This window comes from Perognathus longimembris, chromosome 3, assembly GCF_023159225.1.
Source record: "Perognathus longimembris pacificus isolate PPM17 chromosome 3, ASM2315922v1, whole genome shotgun sequence".
Classification (NCBI taxonomy): Eukaryota; Metazoa; Chordata; class Mammalia; order Rodentia; family Heteromyidae; genus Perognathus; species Perognathus longimembris.
In genome coordinates, this window is record NC_063163.1 from 66,322,077 (window position 1) to 66,342,378 (window position 20,302).

Here is a 20,302-nt window from a genome sequence, read left to right on the forward strand (position 1 = left end):
ACCTGGGTTGGATGCCCAGCACTGAAAATAAAACACATATGTAGATAAATAAATACATAAATATTAAAAAGGAAGATATGTAGGGGAAAGGGTCCCCCTTGGTGTGAATGTGGGGGGCTGTGGGGATGGAGGAGAGGTGGGGGAAGAAAGCAGAGGTTTCTTGGAGAGACATGCCCGCACCCCTCAGTCATCTTGCCCACTCGTTTTATTTCATCTGTACCTGCCAGGAGCCCAGGAACCCATCCCTCCCAAACACACACCAGAAACCCCCCCTGCCACTGGGGGGGGGGGAACCCCACTGTGACCCCTTCCCCTCTCAGCCAAAACAAAGCCAGGGTCTCCTGGGGAGAGGGAGGCTGCGCACGGGGAAGCTGAGTCAGGCGCTTTGTGGTTGGATTTCCCCGGCACGCTTCCCTCCTCCGCTTCCAGGGTTGGGGGACCGGGGCCTCCTGGCGCCCCCCGGGATGGGGCGGGGGAAGAGATGCCCGCACAAACCCTGGCGCGGCGCCGGTCCCGGGGCGGGGCGAGGGGCGGAGCCGGCGGGGACGAGGCCCCGCCCACCCGCGCATAAAGCGGCGCCCGGGGCGCAGGGACGGAGCGCCACCGCCGCTGTCACCGCCGCCGTCCGCCCTCGCGGAGACCCGGACGCCGCCGCCATGCGCGAGATCGTGCACCTGCAGGCCGGCCAGTGCGGCAACCAGATCGGCGCCAAGGTGCGCGGGGGCCCGGAGGGGAGAGGAGAGGGGACAGGGGCCCCAGGAAGCCCGTGACCCCAGTGCCGGGACCAGCCAGCCTGGGAACAAAGAGGCCGGGTGTGGGGGGGGGGGGGGGTAGGACCACCATCGTCTGCCCGCTGGACACGGCTGGCCTCGCAGCTGGCCGCGTCCCCTGTGCGCACAAAGAGACTGGCTCCCGCCTCCCCTCCCTCCCCTCCCCTCCTCCTCTCCCCTCCTCCCTCCTTCTCCCCCTCCCCTTTCCTTCCTCTCCCTCCTCCTCCGCCCCCTCCTTCGTCCCCCTCCCTCCGTCCCTCCTCCTTCCCCCCCCCGCAGTCGGGGTGTCCGGAGGCCCCCGGAGGATGCTGACATCCTTACCCCGCCCCCACCTCCTCTTTCTTGCTACCTCATCCTCGCCATCCCTCCAGATTCCCCCCTCCCCCCCCCATCACCTTGCCCAAGGGAGAGGAAGCGGCTGGGGAGGTGGCTAGGAGCCGGGGAAGGGACAGCCTGGGCCTCCAGGCCACCTGCCTCCCCCCCCTCCCCCTTCTCAACCTGTCCCCTGCCGCCATCTCCAGTTCTGGGAAGTGATCAGTGATGAGCATGGCATCGACCCCACTGGCACCTACCATGGGGACAGCGACCTGCAGCTGGAAAGGATTAACGTGTACTACAATGAGGCCACAGGTAGGGCGGGCAAGGGGGCTGCCTGCCGGCATGGGGGTAGCTGACTGGCTAGGAGCGGGCCCTCGGCCGGCAGCTCCTGGCGCTCACCCCAGGCTGACCTGTCCATCTGCTGATCCGCAGGGGGAAACTATGTTCCCAGAGCCGTGCTGGTGGACCTGGAGCCAGGCACCATGGACTCCGTCCGCTCCGGGCCTTTCGGCCAGATTTTTCGGCCAGATAACTTTGTGTTTGGTGAGTCGCCAGCTTGGAACATGAGGAAAGGAGCCCCCTTTAATCCCTTCCTTCCCTTGGCCCAAGGGGAAAAAATCTGTCTAGCTCCAAACAGCCAATCCCAGAGTGCACAGGGGCAGCAAGGATGGGAGGGAGGAGGGAGGGAGGGAGGGCAGGGGTTCCAGGAAAGCTTCCTGGAAGAGATGGGGTGAGGATTGATCTCGAAGCCTGAGCACTGTCCCTTAGCTGTTTTGCTCAAGGCTGACACTCTACCACTTGAGTCACAGCTCTATTTCTGGCTTTCTCTATGATTGTCAGAGTAGCTGGGATTATAGGCATGAGCCATCAGAGCTGGGCAGAACATATACAATTTTTATGTGGGTTTTCATTTTTTGCTGTGCAAGCACTCTTCTATTTGAGCTATATCCCCAGCTTGGTTACCTTTTTTTTTTTTTTTTTTTTTTTGTCGGTGGTGGGGCTTGAACTCTGGGCCTAGGCACTGTTCCTGAGCTCTTCAGTTCAAGGTTAGCAATCTACCACTTGAGCCACAGCTCCACTTCTGGTTTTCTGGTGGTTAATTGGAGATAAGAGTCTCATGAACTTTCCTGCTGGAGCTGGCTCTAAACCGGCATCCTCAGATCTCAGCCTCCTGAGTAGCTAGGATTGCAGGCGTGAGGGGGGAAGCAGGGGCCGGCTCTGGTTACTATTTTGACATTGCTATTAGCATCCAATTGCCGGGGGCAATTACAAGTCTTACAGATGCTTGCATGTGCTGGGCCCCAAGCTACTTACGAAGCTGAGCTCTGAGGATGGAGATTGGAAGCCAGCCTAGAGGCAGGAAAGTCCATGAGACTCTTATCTTTAATTAACCACCAGAAACCCAGAAATGGTACCGTGGCTCAACATTGTAGAGCACTCGCCTTGAGCAAAAGAGCTCAGGCCCTGAGTCCAACTGACCAAAAAACAAAAAAAAAAAGTGTGAGATCTAAGGATCATGGTTCAAAGCTAACCCTGGCAGGCAGGCAAATCTATGAGACTCTTTTTTGTTGTTTTTTTTTCTGATGAATTACCAAAAACCCATTAGTGGAGCTGTGGTTCAAGTGGTAGAACCTTGAGGGGAAACAAACCAAGAGAAAACAAAAACAAAACCAAACCCCAACCCCCGCTGCCCTCCACCTCCCCAGGCCAATCTGGAGCTGGGAACAACTGGGCCAAGGGCCACTACACGGAGGGCGCGGAGCTGGTGGACGCCGTGCTGGACGTGGTGCGCAAGGAGGCGGAGAGCTGCGACTGCCTGCAGGGCTTCCAGCTGACGCACTCGCTGGGCGGCGGCACGGGCTCGGGCATGGGCACGCTGCTCATCAGCAAGATCCGCGAGGAGTTCCCCGACCGCATCATGAACACCTTCAGCGTGGTGCCGTCGCCCAAGGTGTCGGACACGGTGGTGGAGCCGTACAACGCGACGCTGTCGGTGCACCAGCTGGTGGAGAACACGGACGAGACGTACTGCATCGACAACGAGGCGCTTTACGACATCTGCTTCCGCACGCTCAAGCTGACCACGCCCACCTACGGCGACCTCAACCACCTGGTGTCGGCCACCATGAGCGGCGTCACCACCTGCCTGCGCTTCCCGGGCCAGCTCAACGCCGACCTGCGCAAGCTGGCCGTCAACATGGTGCCCTTCCCGCGCCTGCACTTCTTCATGCCGGGCTTCGCGCCGCTCACCAGCCGCGGCAGCCAGCAGTACCGCGCGCTCACCGTGCCCGAGCTCACGCAGCAGATGTTCGACGCCAAGAACATGATGGCCGCCTGCGACCCGCGCCACGGCCGCTACCTCACGGTGGCCGCCGTCTTCCGGGGCCGCATGTCCATGAAGGAGGTGGACGAGCAGATGCTGAGCGTGCAGAGCAAGAACAGCAGCTACTTCGTCGAGTGGATCCCCAACAACGTGAAGACGGCCGTGTGCGACATCCCCCCGCGCGGCCTCAAGATGGCCGCCACCTTCATCGGCAACAGCACCGCCATCCAGGAGCTCTTCAAGCGCATCTCCGAGCAGTTCACCGCCATGTTCCGCCGCAAGGCCTTCCTGCACTGGTACACCGGCGAGGGCATGGACGAGATGGAGTTCACCGAGGCCGAGAGCAACATGAACGACCTGGTGTCCGAGTACCAGCAGTACCAGGACGCCACCGCCGAGGAGGGCGAGTTCGAGGAGGAGGCCGAGGAGGAGGTGGCCTAGGCCCTGGACAACCACCCACCCACACCCACACCCCCATGCAAGGCTTTGACCCCCACGGGTTCTCCTCCCTCCCAGCCTAACTCAACCTCTGACACCCCCCCCCAAGATCCCAAGCACACCCCTAGACCCTAACTATCCCTCCAGAGCAACGTCACTTGTGGTCACCAGCACTGACCCTGGCTTACTACTGACCTTTGAAACACCCCCCCCTTTATCTCCGACCCCTCTGGAGCTCTTCCAGTGGGGAGCCCGGAACCCCCAGCTCACCTCATCTGTCTCTGAGAACCCTGCTTTTAATTCCATGATCCTGCTGTACCCCAGCAATACCCCCTCAACCCCATTATACACTTAGGTCTTAGGCATCCTGGCTTGATTTTAATTTTTTTTTTTCTTTTGACCTTTGGTCCCTCTCTGTCTGAAGCTTCTTCACCTGGGTTTCCCACACGCCCTCCTTTCTCTTCCCTCACCCCAGAAGCACTGATGGAGAGAAAGAGAAAGGCTGGCAGGCTAGGAGGGAAGGCTCTCCCCCCTGCCCACCCCACCCTACCCTCTCTTGCCTCACCCCCCCATCAATAAATTAATTCTTGCCTTGACATGTTTCTGCAGAGTTCATTTATTTATTGACTTAGTTTGTGCCAATACTGGGACTTGAATGAGCTCAGGGTCTGGGCACTGTCCCTGAACTTTTGTGCACATGGCTTTATCACTTGAGCCACAGCTCCACTTCCAGCTTTTTGAGGGTTAGAGAGAAGAGTCTCATACACTTTTCTGCCCAGGCTGGCTTTGAACCTGGATCCTCTGATCTCAGCCTCCTGAGAATCTAGGATTGCAGGAGTGAGCCCCCAGCACCTGGCTGCATAATTCTTTCTGTGATTGCTTTGGGGGTTTTGGGTTTGTTGTTGCTTTTTAAACCAAGTCTCACTCTGTAACCCAGGCTGGCCTTGAACTTCCCACCCTCTTGCTTCTGCCTCCTGAGGACTGGAATTAAAGACAGGTGCTGCCGTGTCCAGCTGCAGAGGTCCTATGCATCCACATAAGCAGCAGCCAAGGGCTTCTTTTTGCAGGGCACAAGTGAGCACTGAAAAGTTCTAACCAAAGGGGCAGAGATGTTAGGTAGACTAAGCTCTGCCCCTCACCCACCCTGAGCTCTGAGGCCCCTCAGACTTGCCTCCCTCCAGCTCCAGCGTCTTTAGCTGTCCTGGACTGCTCTGTGCATCCACAACTTCCTGGCTATATGTAGGAATGCCAAGAGGGAGCTGGTGGCCCAGGAGCCACTGTGCCTGTGCCCCCTCCTGGCCCCTGGCTCTCCTCTCCTTGGGCTCCCTCTGGTGGTCCTGCACGGTACTGCACCCACAAGAAAGGACCAGAGCAAAAAAGAAAGGGTGAGAAAAGAGGAAGCGTTTGGGGGCAGGCTTTGAGTCCTCAGCTGCAGCCACAAACTAAGAAAGGAGAGGCAAAGGCCTGATGTGACACTGGGGGCCCATGGTGGCCCCTCCTGGCAGAAGGAAGGTGAAGATCTGGCCTCTGAGCCTGCCCCCACTTTTTACCTAACCCACTGCAGACAAGGCTAGGAAGCAGGGGTGCCAGGGTTTCTCGGAGTGGGTGGGGGCAGAAGCCTCCATCCGTCCGGGGACGTCACCCGAGAAACTTCCTCTGTCAGCCACACAGGAAGCAGAGCCGGCTCAGGGCCCTGAGCAAGGACCCCCTGGGGAGAGGGCCCGGCCGGGCCAGCCCTGCAGGGACCATGGGCTCCAGAGCTGAGTAAGAGATGATCCCTTCCTTCCCTCATCCTTGGAAGGCAGATTCCCAGGCCTGGGCTGGGGGTAAGGGGAGCAGGATGGTGGGAGGAAGGAGGTGTGAGGGGGGTAGAAGGGCTCCGGAGGTGCAGCGAGTCACAAGGGCAGACAGCAACATGGGGGCCAAGGCTGGCTTCCCCTCTTCCCTCCCCTCTTCCCTCCCTCCCTTTCTGGCTCTGGCTTCATGTGGATGTGGCCGTCACTAGGAATGCACGTTCCCCAGTGGGGGTGGGCTTCTTGGCTTTCTGAGTCATATCTTCCCAGGCTCAGCAGGATAGGTGACAAGGGGCGAGGGTGGGTGGGTGTCTGCAGGAATGGGTGATCCAGCAACACTGGTGGGTATTGAGGAGAAATACTGGAAACCCCATGTTCAGGACTGCGTGTGCAGTCAGTCCCAAACCTGGGTCTGGCCTCTCCCTTTGAGGCTAAGTCCCAGCATTCTCTGTGACACGGGGGGGGGGGGGGGGGCAGGGGAGGAAGCGAGGTTGTGGTATTGGAGAAGGAAGAACCTGGGCATCCTGCTCACCTTTCCCTGGTAAGATCTAGGGGATCAGCCTCTGGGAAGCCATGAAATCTGACACGGAGTCACACAAACAAGAGTGCTCCCACTGGGCCACACAAGAAAAGAGGAATGGAGCCAGGTTCCTTGGCTCACACCTATCATCTTAGCTACTCAGGAGGCTGAGATCTGAGGATTTGGGTTAGGAGTCCAGGCAGAAAAGTCGGTGAGACTCTTTTATCTCCAATTAACTACCAAAAAGCCAGAAGTGGAGTTGTGGCTCAACTGGTGGAATGCTAGCCAGAAAGGGGGGGGGGGGAAGAAAAGGCTCAGGGTAGTGCCTGGGCCCTGGGTTTAAGCTCTAGGACCAGTATAAAAAGGGGAGAGGGATTGGAGAACCCGATTTATCCACATGCCTGCTCTGCCACTCATACCCTAGGCCAGCCCTTCAACATCATAGGACAACCTGTGGTTTCAGGCAGACCCAATCTCTCTCTCTCTCTCTCTCTCTCACACACACACACACACACACACACACGCACACACAAGCAACCCTCTGAACCCCCAAATATCCTCTCTGCTTATATCCCACAGAGGGGGTCCCCGCACGGTGTTTGACTGGTTTTTCGAAGCAGCCTGTCCTGTCTCCCTGCAGGATGGTGAGCAGGGCGCCCTGGGGAGTTACAGGGTGGGGGGTGGGGTAACAGGTAATGAGGAAGGTGGGCTGAATACTCTGTCCTCCCTACAGATCCCCCCATCCTACGGCAGTTCCCCCCAGACTTCAGGGACCAGGTATTCAGGCAGGCGCCTTGGTCCTCCAGGATGGAGCCAGTCCCACAGAGGGAAGGGGCTCTGTGCCCCGGGCCCTGCAGCCCAGGGCTGAGTGCTCTCCCACACCTCAAGGGGCAACTGTGCTTCTCGCCCCCTGCAGGATGCCATGCGGATGGTGCCAAAGTTCTGCTTCCCTTTTGATATGGAAAGGTATGGCGGAGAGCAGAGATCTGAGGACCCCAATGATGAAATAGTGACTCCAGGAGCCTGGAGACCCAAGGGACCCAGACAATTAGACTCTGACAACTAGGGACCCACACACAAAGAGACCGAAGGATGGAAGGACCCAGGGAATCAGGGACCAGAACTCAGGAACTCATCAGAACCCAAGTCTCAGAGGGGCTGGTGGAATCAGAGACTCGGGGACCCACAGAGCCAAAGATCCAAGGACCTAGGGACCCAAGTACTTGAAACCCCAACAATCAAGTACCTAGGAATACCCGAACTCAGATACAAAAAAAAAAATAGAAGCCTGTGATAAGGGCTAGTGGGGGAGGGGGGTACGAGGGATGAACCTCGAGTCTCTGAGAGCCTTCCCCCCTCCAGGGAGCCCCCAAGCCCTGCAGCCCAGCACTTCACCTTTGCTCTCACAGACCTGGCAGGCAATCGCAGGTTCGGGTTCTGCCGCCTGCGGGCTGGGGCCCGGAGCTGTCTCTGCATTCTCAGGTCTGAGATCGGGTAGGGGGGTGGGGGTCTTGGGGTGAGAATGGAGGCAAGTCCTGGGCTACAAGTCACTTCCGAGAACCTGTCTTGTCTCTCCACAGCCATCTGCCATGGTTTGAGTTGTTCTACAAGATCCTGAACATCGTGGGAGACCTGCTAGCCCAGGACCAAGTGAGGCCAACTCCCACTCCTGTGAGAGGCCCTAGAGAGCACCCCCCCCCCAGGCAAACCTGAGCCCCTGCATGCCTCTTAGGACCACCCAGCCTGAGACTCAGAATCCCACCCTCACTGTGGCTCAACTGTAGCACCCCCACCCCCCCAGGTCCCCGAGGCTGAAGAACTTCTCCTAAACCTTCAGCAACGGCCTCCATCTGGGGCCCGGGACTCCGTGGGACTGGAGCTGGTGAGTAGCCCCAAACTGGGGTGTGGGGAAGACATTGGGTAGGTGGGGAAGCTGTACCCCAACCCTGAGGATCACACAGCTGAACCTGACCCCCAGGGCAGTGGTTACCCTGCCTCCTGCACCTGGGAACAGCAGAATGGGGAGCAGGGCTAAGGACCCCAGAAGGTTGGGCACACCAGGGTGAAGCCAACACCCCTCCCCCCCACACACACACCGCAATGATTCCTACTCCCTACCAATGTGTCCGGCCAGCTCTCCTGTTTTGTGGCTCCAGACTCCGACTGCCTGCCATCGATCCCTGAGAATGTAAGTAGGACCCCAGAGGGAATTCCGGAGACGGACTCAGGTCCCTTAACATAGAAGGGCATGACAGCTCTTCTTGGTCACCCTGCCCAGAGCAGCCCCCCTTTGCTTTCTTAGAGAAACCTCACGGAGCTGGTGGTGGCGATAACGGATGAGAACATCCTGGGGCTGTTCGCCGCGCTGCTGGCCGAGCGAAGAGTCCTGCTCACGGCCCGCAAGCTCAGCACGGTGCGGTGCGGCGGGACACAGGCGTGGGGGGGAGGGGGCACAACTGCACTCGGGTGGGGGGACGGAACCATGAAGAGGGGGTGATACCTAGCTACAACCCCAGCTGGTGAGGACCAGCGAGCAAAATCCTGCTGCCCCCCGACTCCCACCCCTATGGGGAAGATTTAAGCAAGCAAGCAACAAAGTAGCTTCTTGTCTCTGCAAGAGCCCAGCCTAGACTCCACCTACTATGGGCTTGGCTCCACCCCCTGGAGACGGAAGCCGGTAGGCTAAGCCATAGCTCGCCCACCAGAAGGAAAGTGGGGCGGGGGTTTGCGTTTTGGCTCCGCCCACGTGGGCGTGGTCATGGGCTGAACCTTAGGCTCCATCCACTCCAATGCACAGGCCTGCCCCTCCCACAGTAGGCCTGGGGAATTAATTCCAAGGACCCCCACAGATACCAGCCTTAAAAGACCTGGCGGGGGGGGGGGGGGGGGGATGTGTGTGTGTGTGTGTGTGTGTGTGTGTGTGTGTGTGTTTAAGACTTTGTTTGAATAGAACCTAGGCTATCCTCCCAAGTACTTTAAATGCCCTCCAGGCTTGGGGGGAGGGGGTGTGAAACAAATCCCAGAGCAAAGCCCTAGTCTCTATTCTCAGTATGGCTAAGAAAAAAAATATCCTCAGGCTATTTATAAGACCTGACACAGTGTAAACGCTAACCTAAAGTTGTTACATTGTGTTCTTTAGGGACAATGACAGGGGGAAAAAATCTGTAGGTAATCTTTCTGTACACAGGTAATTATTTTTTATCTGGGGCTGGTTGATTGGGCACCAGCAGATACAGAAGACTGATTTGTAATACAGCCAAGTTTCCCTCATAGGTTGAGGTTTTAATCTGGTACCCCAATAGTGGAGGGGGGTAGAGGATAGGAAATTGGAAAAAGTCTGAGCCACTGCCTCAGAAGTGGGAAGGGGGGGGGTCATGAAGTTGAGAGTCTGGACTCTGACTCCACGACCCCCTAATGTCCCCAGCTCACTTCCTGCGTCCATGCTTCCTGCGCTCTCCTGTACCCCATGCGCTGGGAGCATGTGCTGATCCCCACGCTGCCCCCGCACCTGCTGGATTACTGCTGGTGAGAGATGGGGGTGGCTGGCGAGGGATGGAAGGGTGGGGAGCAGGCCTAAGAGAGGGGGCTGGCTGGGGGCGGGGTCTGCACGACCCCACCCTCAGGCCCCGCCCCCTGTATCCGCAGCGCGCCCATGCCCTATCTCATTGGAGTGCACGCCAGTCTTGCCGAGGTGAGCTCCCGCCCGCACGCCCAGATAGCGGGGAGCCAGATAGCAGGGAGCTGGGCGGGGCTGTCCCTCCTCCACACCCCCAGGTACCCTTCCCTCCCAGCTCTGAGCGGCGGCTGTCCCCCCTGTCCCCTGCAGAGAGTTTTAGACAAAGCCCTGGAAGACGTGGTGGTGATGGACGTGGACTCCAATACCTTGCAGACGCCCTTTGACGACGTCCAGGCGCTGCCCCCAGACGTAGTCAGTGTGAACCTCCGCCCATGGGCCTGCGCCCCCGAGCCGAAGCTCGCACCTGCCCGCTCAGTGCACCCCCCCTTCTTGTCCTGCAGGTGTCCTTGCTGAGGCTGAGGCTAAGGAAGGTGTCGCTGAGCCCTGGAGAAGGGGTGTCCCGCCTCTTCCTCAAAGCCCAGGCCCTGCTCTTCGGGGGCTACCGCGATGCTCTCATCTGCAGCCCGGTGAGCAACCAGGCTGGATGCAAAAGGACGGGTGTCCCGGGCTCCTGAAGTACTTACAATGGTAGCCATAACCAGCTGACGTTCCTGGAGGGTTTTACTTGTTTTGCTTTTGCTCATCTTTAAAACTAGATTCTAGGAGGATCCACCGGAAAGAATCCTTTGGATTGATGAGAAGTGTGTGTGTGTGTGTGTGTGTGTGTGTGTGTGTGTGTGTATACTGGGGCCTGAACTCAGGACCTGGGGTGCTGTCCCTGACCTTTTTCCTCTCAAGGCCAGTGCTCTATCACTTGGATCACACCTCTACCTCTAGCTCTTTGCTGGTTAATTGGAGATAAGAGTCTCACCAACTTTTCTGCCCTGGCTGGCTTCGAACCTTGACCCTCAGATCTCAGCCTTCTGTGTAGCTAGGATGACAGGCGCGAGTTATCAGTGCCTGGCTTTGCATATTCTATATTTTACCTTCACGGGGATTTGAACTCAAGGCCTTTCGGCCCTCCCCAAGCAGGCTTCTCCCCACCGTCTGTCCTCTCTGTGGGGACCAAGGGTTAGAGTTGGTTACGGGAGTCAGAGACCTCAGCCACCTCCCTAAGAGAGAAAATCCCAAATTTCCCCCCCCCCCCCAGGCCCTGCCCAGGGTCAGGTACTCAGCAAGAAGCCCCCCAGTAAAGAACTCTATGACAGAATTCAGGAGGAGATGGCTGGGGGCTGGGGGGGATAGACAGACAGACAGACAAAGAGGGCCCCCAGGGGAGTTCAGGATGCTGGTCTTTCTCCCAGGGTCAGCCTGTGACCTTCAATGAGGAAGCTTTCTTGGCGCAAAAGCCCGGGGCGCCCTTGCAGGCCTTCCACCGGCGGGCTGTGCACCTGCAGCTATTCAAGCAGGTGAGTCAGATCCCTGGGGGTGAAGCCCGCACCGGAGGCTGGCGTTTGGATTCCTCAGGGGGCGGGCGGATGCAGAGCCGGATCCCCGGAGGCGAGGCGCGAGGGGCGTGGTCAGCGTGGGGATTGCGCGGCGTGGGCGGAGCGATGGCGGAGGGAGGGGTCCGAAGGTGGAGCCAGGACGCTGCTGGGCCCTGTGGGCGGGGCGATGGCAGGGGTACGTGGTGGGCACCTGGCCCTACTCCTGAGCCCCTAGAGGCAAAACCCGGGGCAGATTTGGGGGGATTTTGATGGCGATGCTGGAGCTGCTGTGCTGGGAGCAGGAACTCTAGCAAAACCTCCACTCCTAGATTTGTTTTGTGCCGGTCCTGGGGCCTGAACTCAGGGCCTGGGCATGACTCTGAGTTTTATTTGGCTCAAGGCTGGTGCCCTACTACTTGAGCCACAGCTTCACTTCTGGCTGTTTGGTGGTTAATGGGAGATAAGAGTCACACTGACTTGGGGCTGGGAATATGGCAAGAGTGCTTGCCTCATATACATGAAGTCCTGGGTTCAATTCCTCAGCACCACACATATAGAAAAAGCGGAAGGGGCACTGTGGCTCAAGTGGTAGAGTGCTAGCCTTGAGCAAAAAGAAGCCAAGGACAGCGCTCAGGCCCTGAGTCCCAAGCCCCAGCACTGGCAAAATTAAAACCAAAGAGTCACACCAACTTTCCTGCCTGGGCTGGTTTCAAACTGCATTCCTCAGATCTCAGCCCCCTGTGTAGCTAGGGATTACAGGTGTGGGCCACCGGTGCCTGGCTGACTAGTTGTTTTTTGAGAGACAAAAATGGAGCACCATTGGCTCATGCCTGTAATCTTACTCAGGAGGCTGGGATTGCAGGATCATGGTTCAAAACCAGCCAAGTCCATGAGACTTTCATCTCCAATTCACCAACCAAAAGCCAAAAGTAGAGGCCATGGTTCAAGTGGTAGAGCACCAGCCTTGAGCAAATAAAGCTCAGGGACAATGTGTAGGTTGTAAATTCAAGTCTCAAAGAAGTCATCCTTATGAGTCTATGAGTGACTTGGGAGGGGCAGCTCCCCATGCCCCTTTCAGAAAGAAGACTTGGGCCCTGGGGGGGTGGGGTGCCCAGAGCCCTCCATTCCTAGAAGGAATGTGGGACTTTGTATTCCAGGATTATGCAGGGGGGCAGAGTTCACCTCTGAGTCCCTGTGAGGGCAGCGTCTGATCTCTGGGGACAGGTCCTGACTAGGGAGATGGACAAGACAGGAAGAAAGTCACATTTGTGGCTCCTAGGGTAGAGTCCAGATTCCTAGGTGCTTGGGTGGGGCTACTGGAGGGGCCAGGGACCCCATCTGTGCATTGAGGGGGCATCCAACCTAGTCCCTATATTGCTTGGTGAGACCCTTCCATCGCCCCCAGTTCATTGAAGCCAGGCTGGAGAAGCTCAACACAGGACAGGGATTCTCAGACCAATTCGAGCAGGAGATCACCTGCTGTGGGGCTTCCTCCGGTGAGTTCTGATCCTGGCCCCCCACCCCCTTAGCACTCCACCCCATCAGCACCCACAGCGACCCCTTTGCTCTCCCCTCATCCCAGGCACCCTGCGCTCCTACCAGATCTGGGCAGACAACCTGAAGGTAATAAATGACCCCATTCATTGCAAGGTTCGGTTCCTTCATGGGGGTGAGGGAACTGTGTCTCAGAGAGGGAGAGGGATTTGTCCAGTGACACCCAGCCTGGGGAGCAGAGTCTGGGGTCCAGCTTAGATGACCCCCGCCCCTAAGATCCCAAGCCTCTTCCCTTTGGTGTCTTCCTCCCCAGAAAGGTGGCGGTGCTCTCCTGCATTCTGTGAGATCCAAAACTCAACCAGCCGTCAGGAACATGTACCGATCGGTGAGGCTGGGGTGACGAGGGGGAGGGGACATAGGTCATTTTGGGGTCCCAGCAATCATGGTAAGCACACACATTCCTCAGAGAACTGTGCCAGCAGTTACTGACAACCAACGATGTTTATTTTCCGTGGACCATGCCAGAATCATTATAACTCATTTAAATTCAACAGCCAAGCCATGTGCAGTGGTACACACCTGTAATTCCAGTTATTCAGGAGGAAGAGCCTGGGCAGATCATTGTTTGAGGCCAGTTTGGGTATTAAAAAAAAAAAAGTTAGGGAGACTCCATCCCAACTAACAGATTGGGCATGGTGGCTCACACTTGTGGTGGCAAAAGAGAGAGAAAGAGAGAGAGAGAATATCTGCAAAAATAATGAAAGCAAAAAAGGGTAAGAGCATAACTAAGATGGTAGAGTGCCTACCTAGCAAGAGTGAATCCCTGAATTCAAACCCCATACTGCCAAGGGAAGAAAAAAAAAAGCCAAAACTCATCCATAAGTATCCTTTCTTTCCCAGATACTACACTCACTTTTCCCCTTTGTGTGTGCCCATGCCCAAATACTTTCTGGGCCTTTTGCAGCTCAAAATTGTCCATTTGTAGCCAAGTGCTGGTGGCTCATGTCTGTCATCCTAGCTACTCAAGAGGCTGAGAACTAAAGATCTCAGTTCAAAGCCAGTGGGGCAGGAAAATCCAAGGGACTCTTACCTCCAATTAACCTCCAGAAAACTGGAAATAGAGCTGTGGCTCAAAATGGTAGAGCTCTAGACTTGAGCAAAAATCGCTCAGGGATGGTAACCAGGCCCTGGGTTCATGCCTCACAACCAACAAAAAAATACAACTGTTCATTTGAGGGGAGTGCCACTGCCTTACTCCTGTAACCCTAGCTATCTGGGAAAGTGAGATGTGGGAATCGGGGTTCAAAGCCAACCTGAGTAGTCAAATCAAGAGACTCATTTCTAGTTAACCAACAAAAAGCCAGAAGTGGTGGTATAGCTCAAGTGGTAGAGCACCAGCTTTGAGCAGAAAAGACCAAGCATGAATGTGAGTTCAAATCCCAGTCCTGGAACACCACACATACATGCACCATACACACACACACACACTTTCCATTTGATTGTTTTCTTCCTTGAGTGTGAGCAGATGACACACTTTTACGAGGTTTTTGCCACTCCTCATTTTATGAAGGGGTGCTTCCCTCTATAATGCTCCTTTGGTATTAAGTTAAAGGGGCAAAAGGGTAGCACTGGCCGGGTACTGGTGGCTCATGCCTGTCAACCTAGCTACTCAGGAGTCTGAAATCTGAGGATAATTGTTCAAAGCCAGCCTGGGCAGGAAAGTCCATGGAGCTGTGACTCAAAGTGGTACAGCACTATCCTTGAACAAAAAAAAAAAAAAAAAAAAAAGAGCTCAGGGACAGTGCCCAGGCCCTGAGTTCAAGCCCCACAACCAACCTTCCCCCCAAAAAAGTGGCACTGGATTCTTAGATGCAGTCCGGGAGAGTGGCGAGTGTATCTGAGGGACATGGGTAGTAAGACAAAGAACAGCTGATCTCAAATGCCCAGTGTCCAGCCACTCACAGGCCGAATTCCCTCCTCACTTTCCCACAGGCCAAAAGCGGCTTGAAGGGGGTGCAGAGCCTGCTGACGTACAAGGTAAGTGGGAGGCACAGCCATCGCCTGCAGGAGGAGGAGAAGGACGTGGCCTCTAGCTCTGGTGTTCACCTCCTAGGATGGGGATTCTGGCCTGCAGAGAGGGGGTTCCCTGAGAACCCCACACCTCCCCAGCCATTCCAACCATCAGCCACAGCAGCGCCTGCCTGTCACCCAACACTTCAGACAAGTAAGGATGACACCACCCCACCCCCCCTTCCCAAGCCCCACTCTGCAAACACCTTGCTTCTCTTCTCTGCACAACATCCGCAACCCTCCTTCAGAAAGTCCCAGCCCCCACCCGATTCTCCATTCCCAATCTCACCTCCCTACCCCTGTCCACAGAGCCTGCCTCTAGACCCCGGCGGATTCCAGATGGCAGAGGAACCTTTGGGACCCCTGGGAGACAGGTAGCACCTGGGTGGGTGAGGGGTAAGTGGGAAGCGAAACAGAACAGAGAGAAGGCCCCAAAGCCCAGAGCGGCTTTACCAGGACTGCTGTGGGAGGGGGAAGAGGAGGCATGGGGTGGGGTGTTGTCCTGAGGAAATTTACTATCAGATATTTATTATCTGAAATTGCCCCTCCTCCAACCAGGATGTCTCCCCTGGGCCTCAAGGACCCCCAAGGTCCATGGATCGAAGAAACTCTGGATAGCAGCTTTTTGGAGTCTGGAGAAGAACTGGATTTGCTGAGTGAGATTTTTGACAGTCTGAGTGTAGAAACCAAGATGGCGGGCAGCCTGAGGCCGAGCCAGAGTTTACACTGTTGGCGCCGAGGGAATTCAGACAGCTGCTTCAGCCTGGTGAGATGCCCTCCTCCCCCCAAAACCGCCCCCCTCCACTGCCTCCCAACCCCCACCTCCTCATCTAAACATCTGCCACTGCCTCTCCCCTGCCTCCCCCAGCCCAACCTGCCAGGAGGATGGCAACATGAGGAAAAGGGACCACCAGAGCCCCAGCCCCGGTCGCTGCCCATGGACCTGGCACCCTTGTCCAACACCCTAATTTCGGATAGCACGCGCTCCCAGGTGCCCTCGGAGAACAACCAAAAGGCCACCTCTACAGTCCAGCCCTCCACAGCTTCTGCAGCCCCAGAATGCTCTGCAGTCCCTGAGCACTCTAGAGCCCAGGGGAACCCTCATTCTTGGCGCCCCACAGCACCTACCCAGCCCCACCCTCTGGAAAGCCCTCAGACTCTGGCCCACACAAAGCCAAACTCTGGTCCTATCTGGAGATCCCAATCTCTTGATTCTTCAGATCTCAGTTTTCTAGAGAGCCCCAGAGCTCAGCCCCTGCACTGCTCACTAGCCCCTCAGGACCCTGGGGCCTCCAGTTTCCTTGCCTGCCCCACCAAGAAGAAGCAAGAGCCCCAAGCCAGGAGGCAGACCCGAATTGCGGGTCTTAAGAAGTGTCTTGAGAGTTAAGAATCAGGGGAATGTGGCTGGGAATGTGGCTTAGCCGTAGAGTGCTTGCCTAGTGTGCATGAAGCCCTGGGTTCAATTCCTCAGCACCATATATATAGAAAAAAAAAACAGAAGTGGTGCTGTGGCTCAAGTGGCAGAGTGCTAGCCTTGAGCGAAAGGAAGCCAGGGACAGTGCTCAGGTCCTACGTTCAAGCCCCAGGACTGGCAAAAAAGAAAAAAAAAAGAATCAGGGGTCAGGGGAAGACCCACCACCACCCCACCAGTGCCCCAGTCTCTTAATAAAGCCACAAGAACCCAAAGCTGGTTTTGCCTGGTAAGTTTATCTGAGACTTTCTCCCTTGCCCTGCTCAGACACCTCTCCTACAGGACTCCCTCCACCGGTGACCTCTACCTAGCTCCAAGCACCATCCCCCCCCACCTTTCCAGGAAATCCTCCCAGACATCTCGACCACCTCACAATGCATCTTGGCTTCATCTAAGCTAAGGGTCCCACGGGCTCAAAAAGAAAGAACTTTATTATATCTCTCTACTGATTTCATATAAATATATAAAAAGTGAGCAGCCACCCGCCCCTTCCCTTGCCCTCCAAGGCAGAGTCCTGAAGCACCATCTTCCCTTCTATTCTTAAGCACTGGGTGAGTCTGATTGCTCAGAGTGAGCATGCTGCCTTTCCCCAAGATCACACAGCAAGGAAGGGGGCTGGGGATGAAGGGGGGGGAAGGGCCCTAGATGGGCAGACAGCCCCGCACCGGCTCCTTGGAGTTCTGTGGGGCCCGGGCCTCCGCTGCGTGGGAGAACTGAAAGAAAGGATAAGGGGTTTGGTGGGCTTGAGTGTGGGGCAGCCACAAAGTCCACAGCACAGTGAAGGCCCACGAGGTAAGCGGGGACGCAACCCAGGCACCCCCAGCTGCATGCAGAGTTAGGCCGAGGCAGCAGAGCATGCTGGAGAGCCCACAAGGTGACAGCAGCCAGGTCCCCTCCCAAGTCCTCCTGAGCCACCAGAGGCTCGTGTGTCAGGTGGCGGCTGCAGTGGGCCAGCGGGCACAGCAGGGTGGGCAGTCCTGGGTGGTGGTGGTGACTGCGTCTAGGGCCAGGGCCTCGGTGGATCAGATGAGCCGCTCCTCCGGCGGCAACTTGAGGTTGGGGGGCGGTGGCGCGCGGGCACCCACCTGCTCTTCGCTGCTGGGCCGGTAGGTGCCCTCTGTCTGTCTCTTCTCTCGAAGTTTCCGGACCAGCAAGACCAGTGCCACAACCAGGAGCAGGGCACCCAGGAGAGAGAAAACCACAATGATGGCAGTGATGGCCTCTTGAGACTGCAGGAGAGGGGAAGGTGTTATCTCAGGACCCCTAACTACTGCCATCCATTCACAGCTGCGGCTCTGACATACGCCCCCCCCCCCCCATGCACACACATACACTTTGGGTGGGCTGGGCCCCCATGGAGGTTCCTAATCTATCTGGGATTCACCCCACACACACTACACCTGCAGCTTGGTGGGGTAATCCCCCTCACACCTGCTTATAGAACCCCTGAAGAAGCTGCCCTCTTCCCGCCTAGCCCCCTCACTCCCCCTGCAACTCACCAGACCTCCATGGGGGCCGGGATCGGGATCAGTAGGAGCAGAGCTGCTGGTGTCGTTTGCTCTGGGAGAGGGGGTACCTGTGGAAGAGGAAGAGGACAAATGAATCCCCAGATATCCTTCTGGCCCCCTATAGCCATCTGCACCTTTTTAGGGTACCCCCCCACTTCCCAGGCCCTTGGCATAGAGATTCCAAGAGTCCACCCCTCCCCCTCTCTCCCTTCCCCCACCCCCCAGCCCAGAGGATTTCTCTCTGGCCACCCCCTGCTCAGAAAGCCCAGCAGGGTGCGATCAGAGTTGGGGCTATTGAAAGAGACAGTGTCCAGAAGCCTAGACCCCCTCCCCAGACACACACATACACACACACACACACACACACACACTCACACACACACTGAGACTCAGCTCAGGGCTCAGCGCCCTGAAGGACCTGGGCGGGTCCCAGCGTTCCCTGGAGTGTCTGAGTCACCCCTCCCCCCAGGTTCCCGAAACTGCGACTGAAGGACTGAAGGACAAGGTGGCAGGCTGGGCCCACGGTCCGGCCAAACCCGGGCTGTCTGCTCTGGGCAGGCCTCAAACTCTCAAGAGCCTCGGGTGCCCCAGCACACACACCCTCTCCCCAAAACCCAGCCCACAAATTCCACTCCAAGAACGCAGGAATTCTGCTAGAGCAACCCGCGCTGTCGCTGAAAATCCACTCTCCGGTACGTGACTCTGGCTGCCGCCCAGGTGCCCGGCAAGTTCTACGCCCCACCTCCGGCAGAGAGAGAGAGAGAGAAAGAGAGAAAGAGAGAGAGAGACAGAGACAGAGACAGAGAAAGACAGAGACAAAGAGAGGGAGAAAGAAAAAGCGACCGAGAGACAGAGATAGCGACACAAAAGAGAGAGACATAGAAAGGGGGGGAAAAAGACACAGATCCCGAGACACAGAGGAGGGACGGGGACACACGGAGGGCGCGCCCGGGGACCTACCCCGCGCCCCCCGAGACCTACCCCGCGCCCCGGGACCTGCCCCGCACTCGGAGATCTGCCCGGCGCCCCGGGGAACTGCCCCGCGTCCCGTCCCACCCCGCGCCTCCGGGATTGCCCCGCGCCCCGGGCGGGTACCTACTTTGCCCCCAGGCTCGGCCCCGGCGGGCGGGCAGCAGCGACAGGCCGAGCGCCAGCAGCAGCCCCAGGGCCGGGGTCGCCATAGGCGGGGCGGCGGGCGGGTGGCGCCGGGACCGGCTTCACGGGCGGGCGGCGGCTAGCGCATCCCGGGCCGGGGCACCTGCGGTCAGGCACCTGGGGGGGCGAGAGGCGGAGAGAGGCCCGGTGTGGGGCGCGGGCGGACCGGGCTCGGCCCCGCGGGGTGGGGGCGGCCGAGCGGCTCCGGCCCCGCCCCCGCCCCGCCGCTCCGGGCCGAGGTTAAAGATTAACCCGCGGGCCGCGCAGCCGGGTTCCGGGACCCGGGGCGCAGGGGGAGGCGCGAGGCGCGGGGCGCGCGGAGGGGGCCGGCCGGGCGGCGCCTCCTACCTCGCGACCTGGCGCCTCGGATCGCCCCGGCCCCCGTCCCGGTCGCGCCTTCGAACCCCTCCTCGGCCAGTCCGGCGGCCCGCAGCTGGCTCCCGAACCCCACCGGCCCCGCCCGCTCACGTGACCCGGAAAGTTTAGTCACTCACCTGGTAGGGGAGCGCACTTCCGGCTGGTGCACCTGAGCCTCCGAGGGGGCGGGGCCGGAGGGGGCGGGGCCGAGGCCCGGCGCACCTGTAACGGAGCCCGCCTCTGCGCAGGCGCGCAGGTGGACCCGACCGGACGACGGGAACTGGGACACCTCTGCGCGCGGCGTCCCGGGCTGAGGGCGCCCTGGTGAGGACCGACTCCGGTGTCCCGCGCCCTGCACCCATCCCCGAGCCCAGGTCCTCCCGAGGGGACGGACTACATGCCTTTCTTGTGGCTTTCTTTTGTTCGTCTACAAAATGGGCATGGATTCCTACGGGGGGGGGATGAATTGGAAATACCTGCGACACCTCGGCAGCTAAACACTCCCGGCAGGGCCGGGCGCTGGTGGCCCACGCCTGTCATCCTAGCTGCTCAGGAGGCTGGACCTGAGGGTCGCGGTTCAAAGCCAGCCCGAGCAGGAAAGTCCGTGAGACGCTCATCTCCAAGGAACCACCAGAAAACCGGCGTGGCGCTGTGGCTCAATTGGTAGAGCGCCAGCCGTGAGCAAAAGACGCTCAGGGACAGCGCCCGGGCCCTGAGTTCAAGCCCCACAGCCGACAAAAATAAATAAATAAAATAATAATAATAAAGGCAAGGCTGCACCCCCACCCTGACACATTCCTGCGGGGGGGAGGACCATCAGCGCAGAGGTTCAGATACACTGACGCCCACCTGTCAGGGCAGTATCCAACAGAAAACACCGTCTTGGGGGCCTCTCCACGGGGACACGTCGTATCCCTCATCTTGTAGGGCTCCTGCAAAGGCACACCTGTGGAGGAAAAGGTCTGCGAAGCTGTACGAGGTTTGTTTGGGACCCACCCGGCACTGCGCACTGACAGGCATCGAAATGAGGCCCGCGTCGAAA

General features: G+C 58.0%; 3 protein-coding genes across 6 annotated transcripts; 2 read left to right on the plus strand and 1 right to left on the minus strand.

Annotated features, from left to right (window-relative positions):
* The first annotated feature begins 586 nt into the window (after positions 1-586).
* Tubb4a (tubulin beta 4A class IVa) lies at positions 587-4,445 on the plus strand. Its single transcript, XM_048341874.1, has 4 exons — positions 587-713; positions 1,292-1,400; positions 1,521-1,631; positions 2,795-4,445. Exons 1-4 carry the CDS (start codon positions 657-659, stop codon positions 3,850-3,852), a joined length of 1,335 nt encoding a protein of 444 aa, XP_048197831.1. The 5' UTR covers positions 587-656; the 3' UTR covers positions 3,853-4,445.
* Positions 4,446-5,523: 1,078 nt separating this feature from the next.
* On the plus strand, positions 5,524-16,246 carry Dennd1c (DENN domain containing 1C). 4 transcript variants are annotated; one of them, XM_048341871.1, is made up of 22 exons: positions 5,524-5,613; positions 6,742-6,806; positions 6,896-6,939; positions 7,079-7,128; positions 7,525-7,644; positions 7,743-7,812; positions 7,964-8,044; positions 8,297-8,350; positions 8,465-8,575; positions 9,587-9,687; positions 9,808-9,853; positions 9,989-10,090; positions 10,180-10,305; positions 11,083-11,187; positions 12,611-12,701; positions 12,788-12,828; positions 13,013-13,084; positions 14,692-14,736; positions 14,813-14,923; positions 15,079-15,143; positions 15,328-15,535; positions 15,638-16,246. In XM_048341871.1, exons 1-22 carry the CDS (start codon positions 5,597-5,599, stop codon positions 16,154-16,156), a joined length of 2,244 nt encoding a protein of 747 aa, XP_048197828.1. In that variant the 5' UTR covers positions 5,524-5,596; the 3' UTR covers positions 16,157-16,246. The 4 variants fall into 4 exon arrangements, with proteins under 4 accessions (XP_048197828.1, XP_048197825.1, XP_048197826.1 ...); XM_048341868.1 differs by having other exon boundaries at positions 14,692-15,143; XM_048341870.1 differs by having other exon boundaries at positions 5,535-5,613; positions 7,581-7,644; positions 14,692-15,143.
* Positions 16,247-16,316: 70 nt separating this feature from the next.
* Crb3 (crumbs cell polarity complex component 3) lies at positions 16,317-19,395 on the minus strand. Its single transcript, XM_048341877.1, has 5 exons — positions 19,252-19,395; positions 18,848-19,020; positions 17,740-17,816; positions 17,326-17,469; positions 16,317-16,953 (listed from the first exon to the last, which is right to left on the minus strand). Exons 2-5 carry the CDS (start codon positions 18,927-18,929, stop codon positions 16,882-16,884), a joined length of 375 nt encoding a protein of 124 aa, XP_048197834.1. The 5' UTR covers positions 18,930-19,020; positions 19,252-19,395; the 3' UTR covers positions 16,317-16,881.
* Positions 19,396-20,302: the final 907 nt, after the last annotated feature.

What these genes read in the sequence shown, in the direction of transcription:
- Crb3 (XM_048341877.1), bottom strand. Translation starts at nt 18,929, where the DNA reads ATGGCGACCCCGGCCCTGGGGCTGCTGCTGGCGCTCGGCCTGTCGCTG. An exon ending in GGGCCGAGCCTGGGGGCAAA is followed by an intron (nt 17,817 to 18,847) that starts GTAGGTACCCGC and finishes CCTCTTCCACAG; the next exon opens with GTACCCCCTCTCCCAGAGCA. An exon ending in CCGGCCCCCATGGAGGTCTG is followed by an intron (nt 17,470 to 17,739) that starts GTGAGTTGCAGG and finishes CCTCTCCTGCAG; the next exon opens with TCTCAAGAGGCCATCACTGC.
- Tubb4a (XM_048341874.1), top strand. Translation starts at nt 657, where the DNA reads ATGCGCGAGATCGTGCACCTGCAGGCCGGCCAGTGCGGCAACCAGATC. An exon ending in GTACTACAATGAGGCCACAG is followed by an intron (nt 1,401 to 1,520) that starts GTAGGGCGGGCA and finishes GCTGATCCGCAG; the next exon opens with GGGGAAACTATGTTCCCAGA. An exon ending in GCCAGATAACTTTGTGTTTG is followed by an intron (nt 1,632 to 2,794) that starts GTGAGTCGCCAG and finishes CCACCTCCCCAG; the next exon opens with GCCAATCTGGAGCTGGGAAC.
- Dennd1c (XM_048341868.1), top strand. An exon ending in TTCCCTTTTGATATGGAAAG is followed by an intron (nt 7,129 to 7,524) that starts GTATGGCGGAGA and finishes TCCCCCCTCCAG; the next exon opens with GGAGCCCCCAAGCCCTGCAG. An exon ending in TGCACGCCAGTCTTGCCGAG is followed by an intron (nt 9,854 to 9,988) that starts GTGAGCTCCCGC and finishes TGTCCCCTGCAG; the next exon opens with AGAGTTTTAGACAAAGCCCT.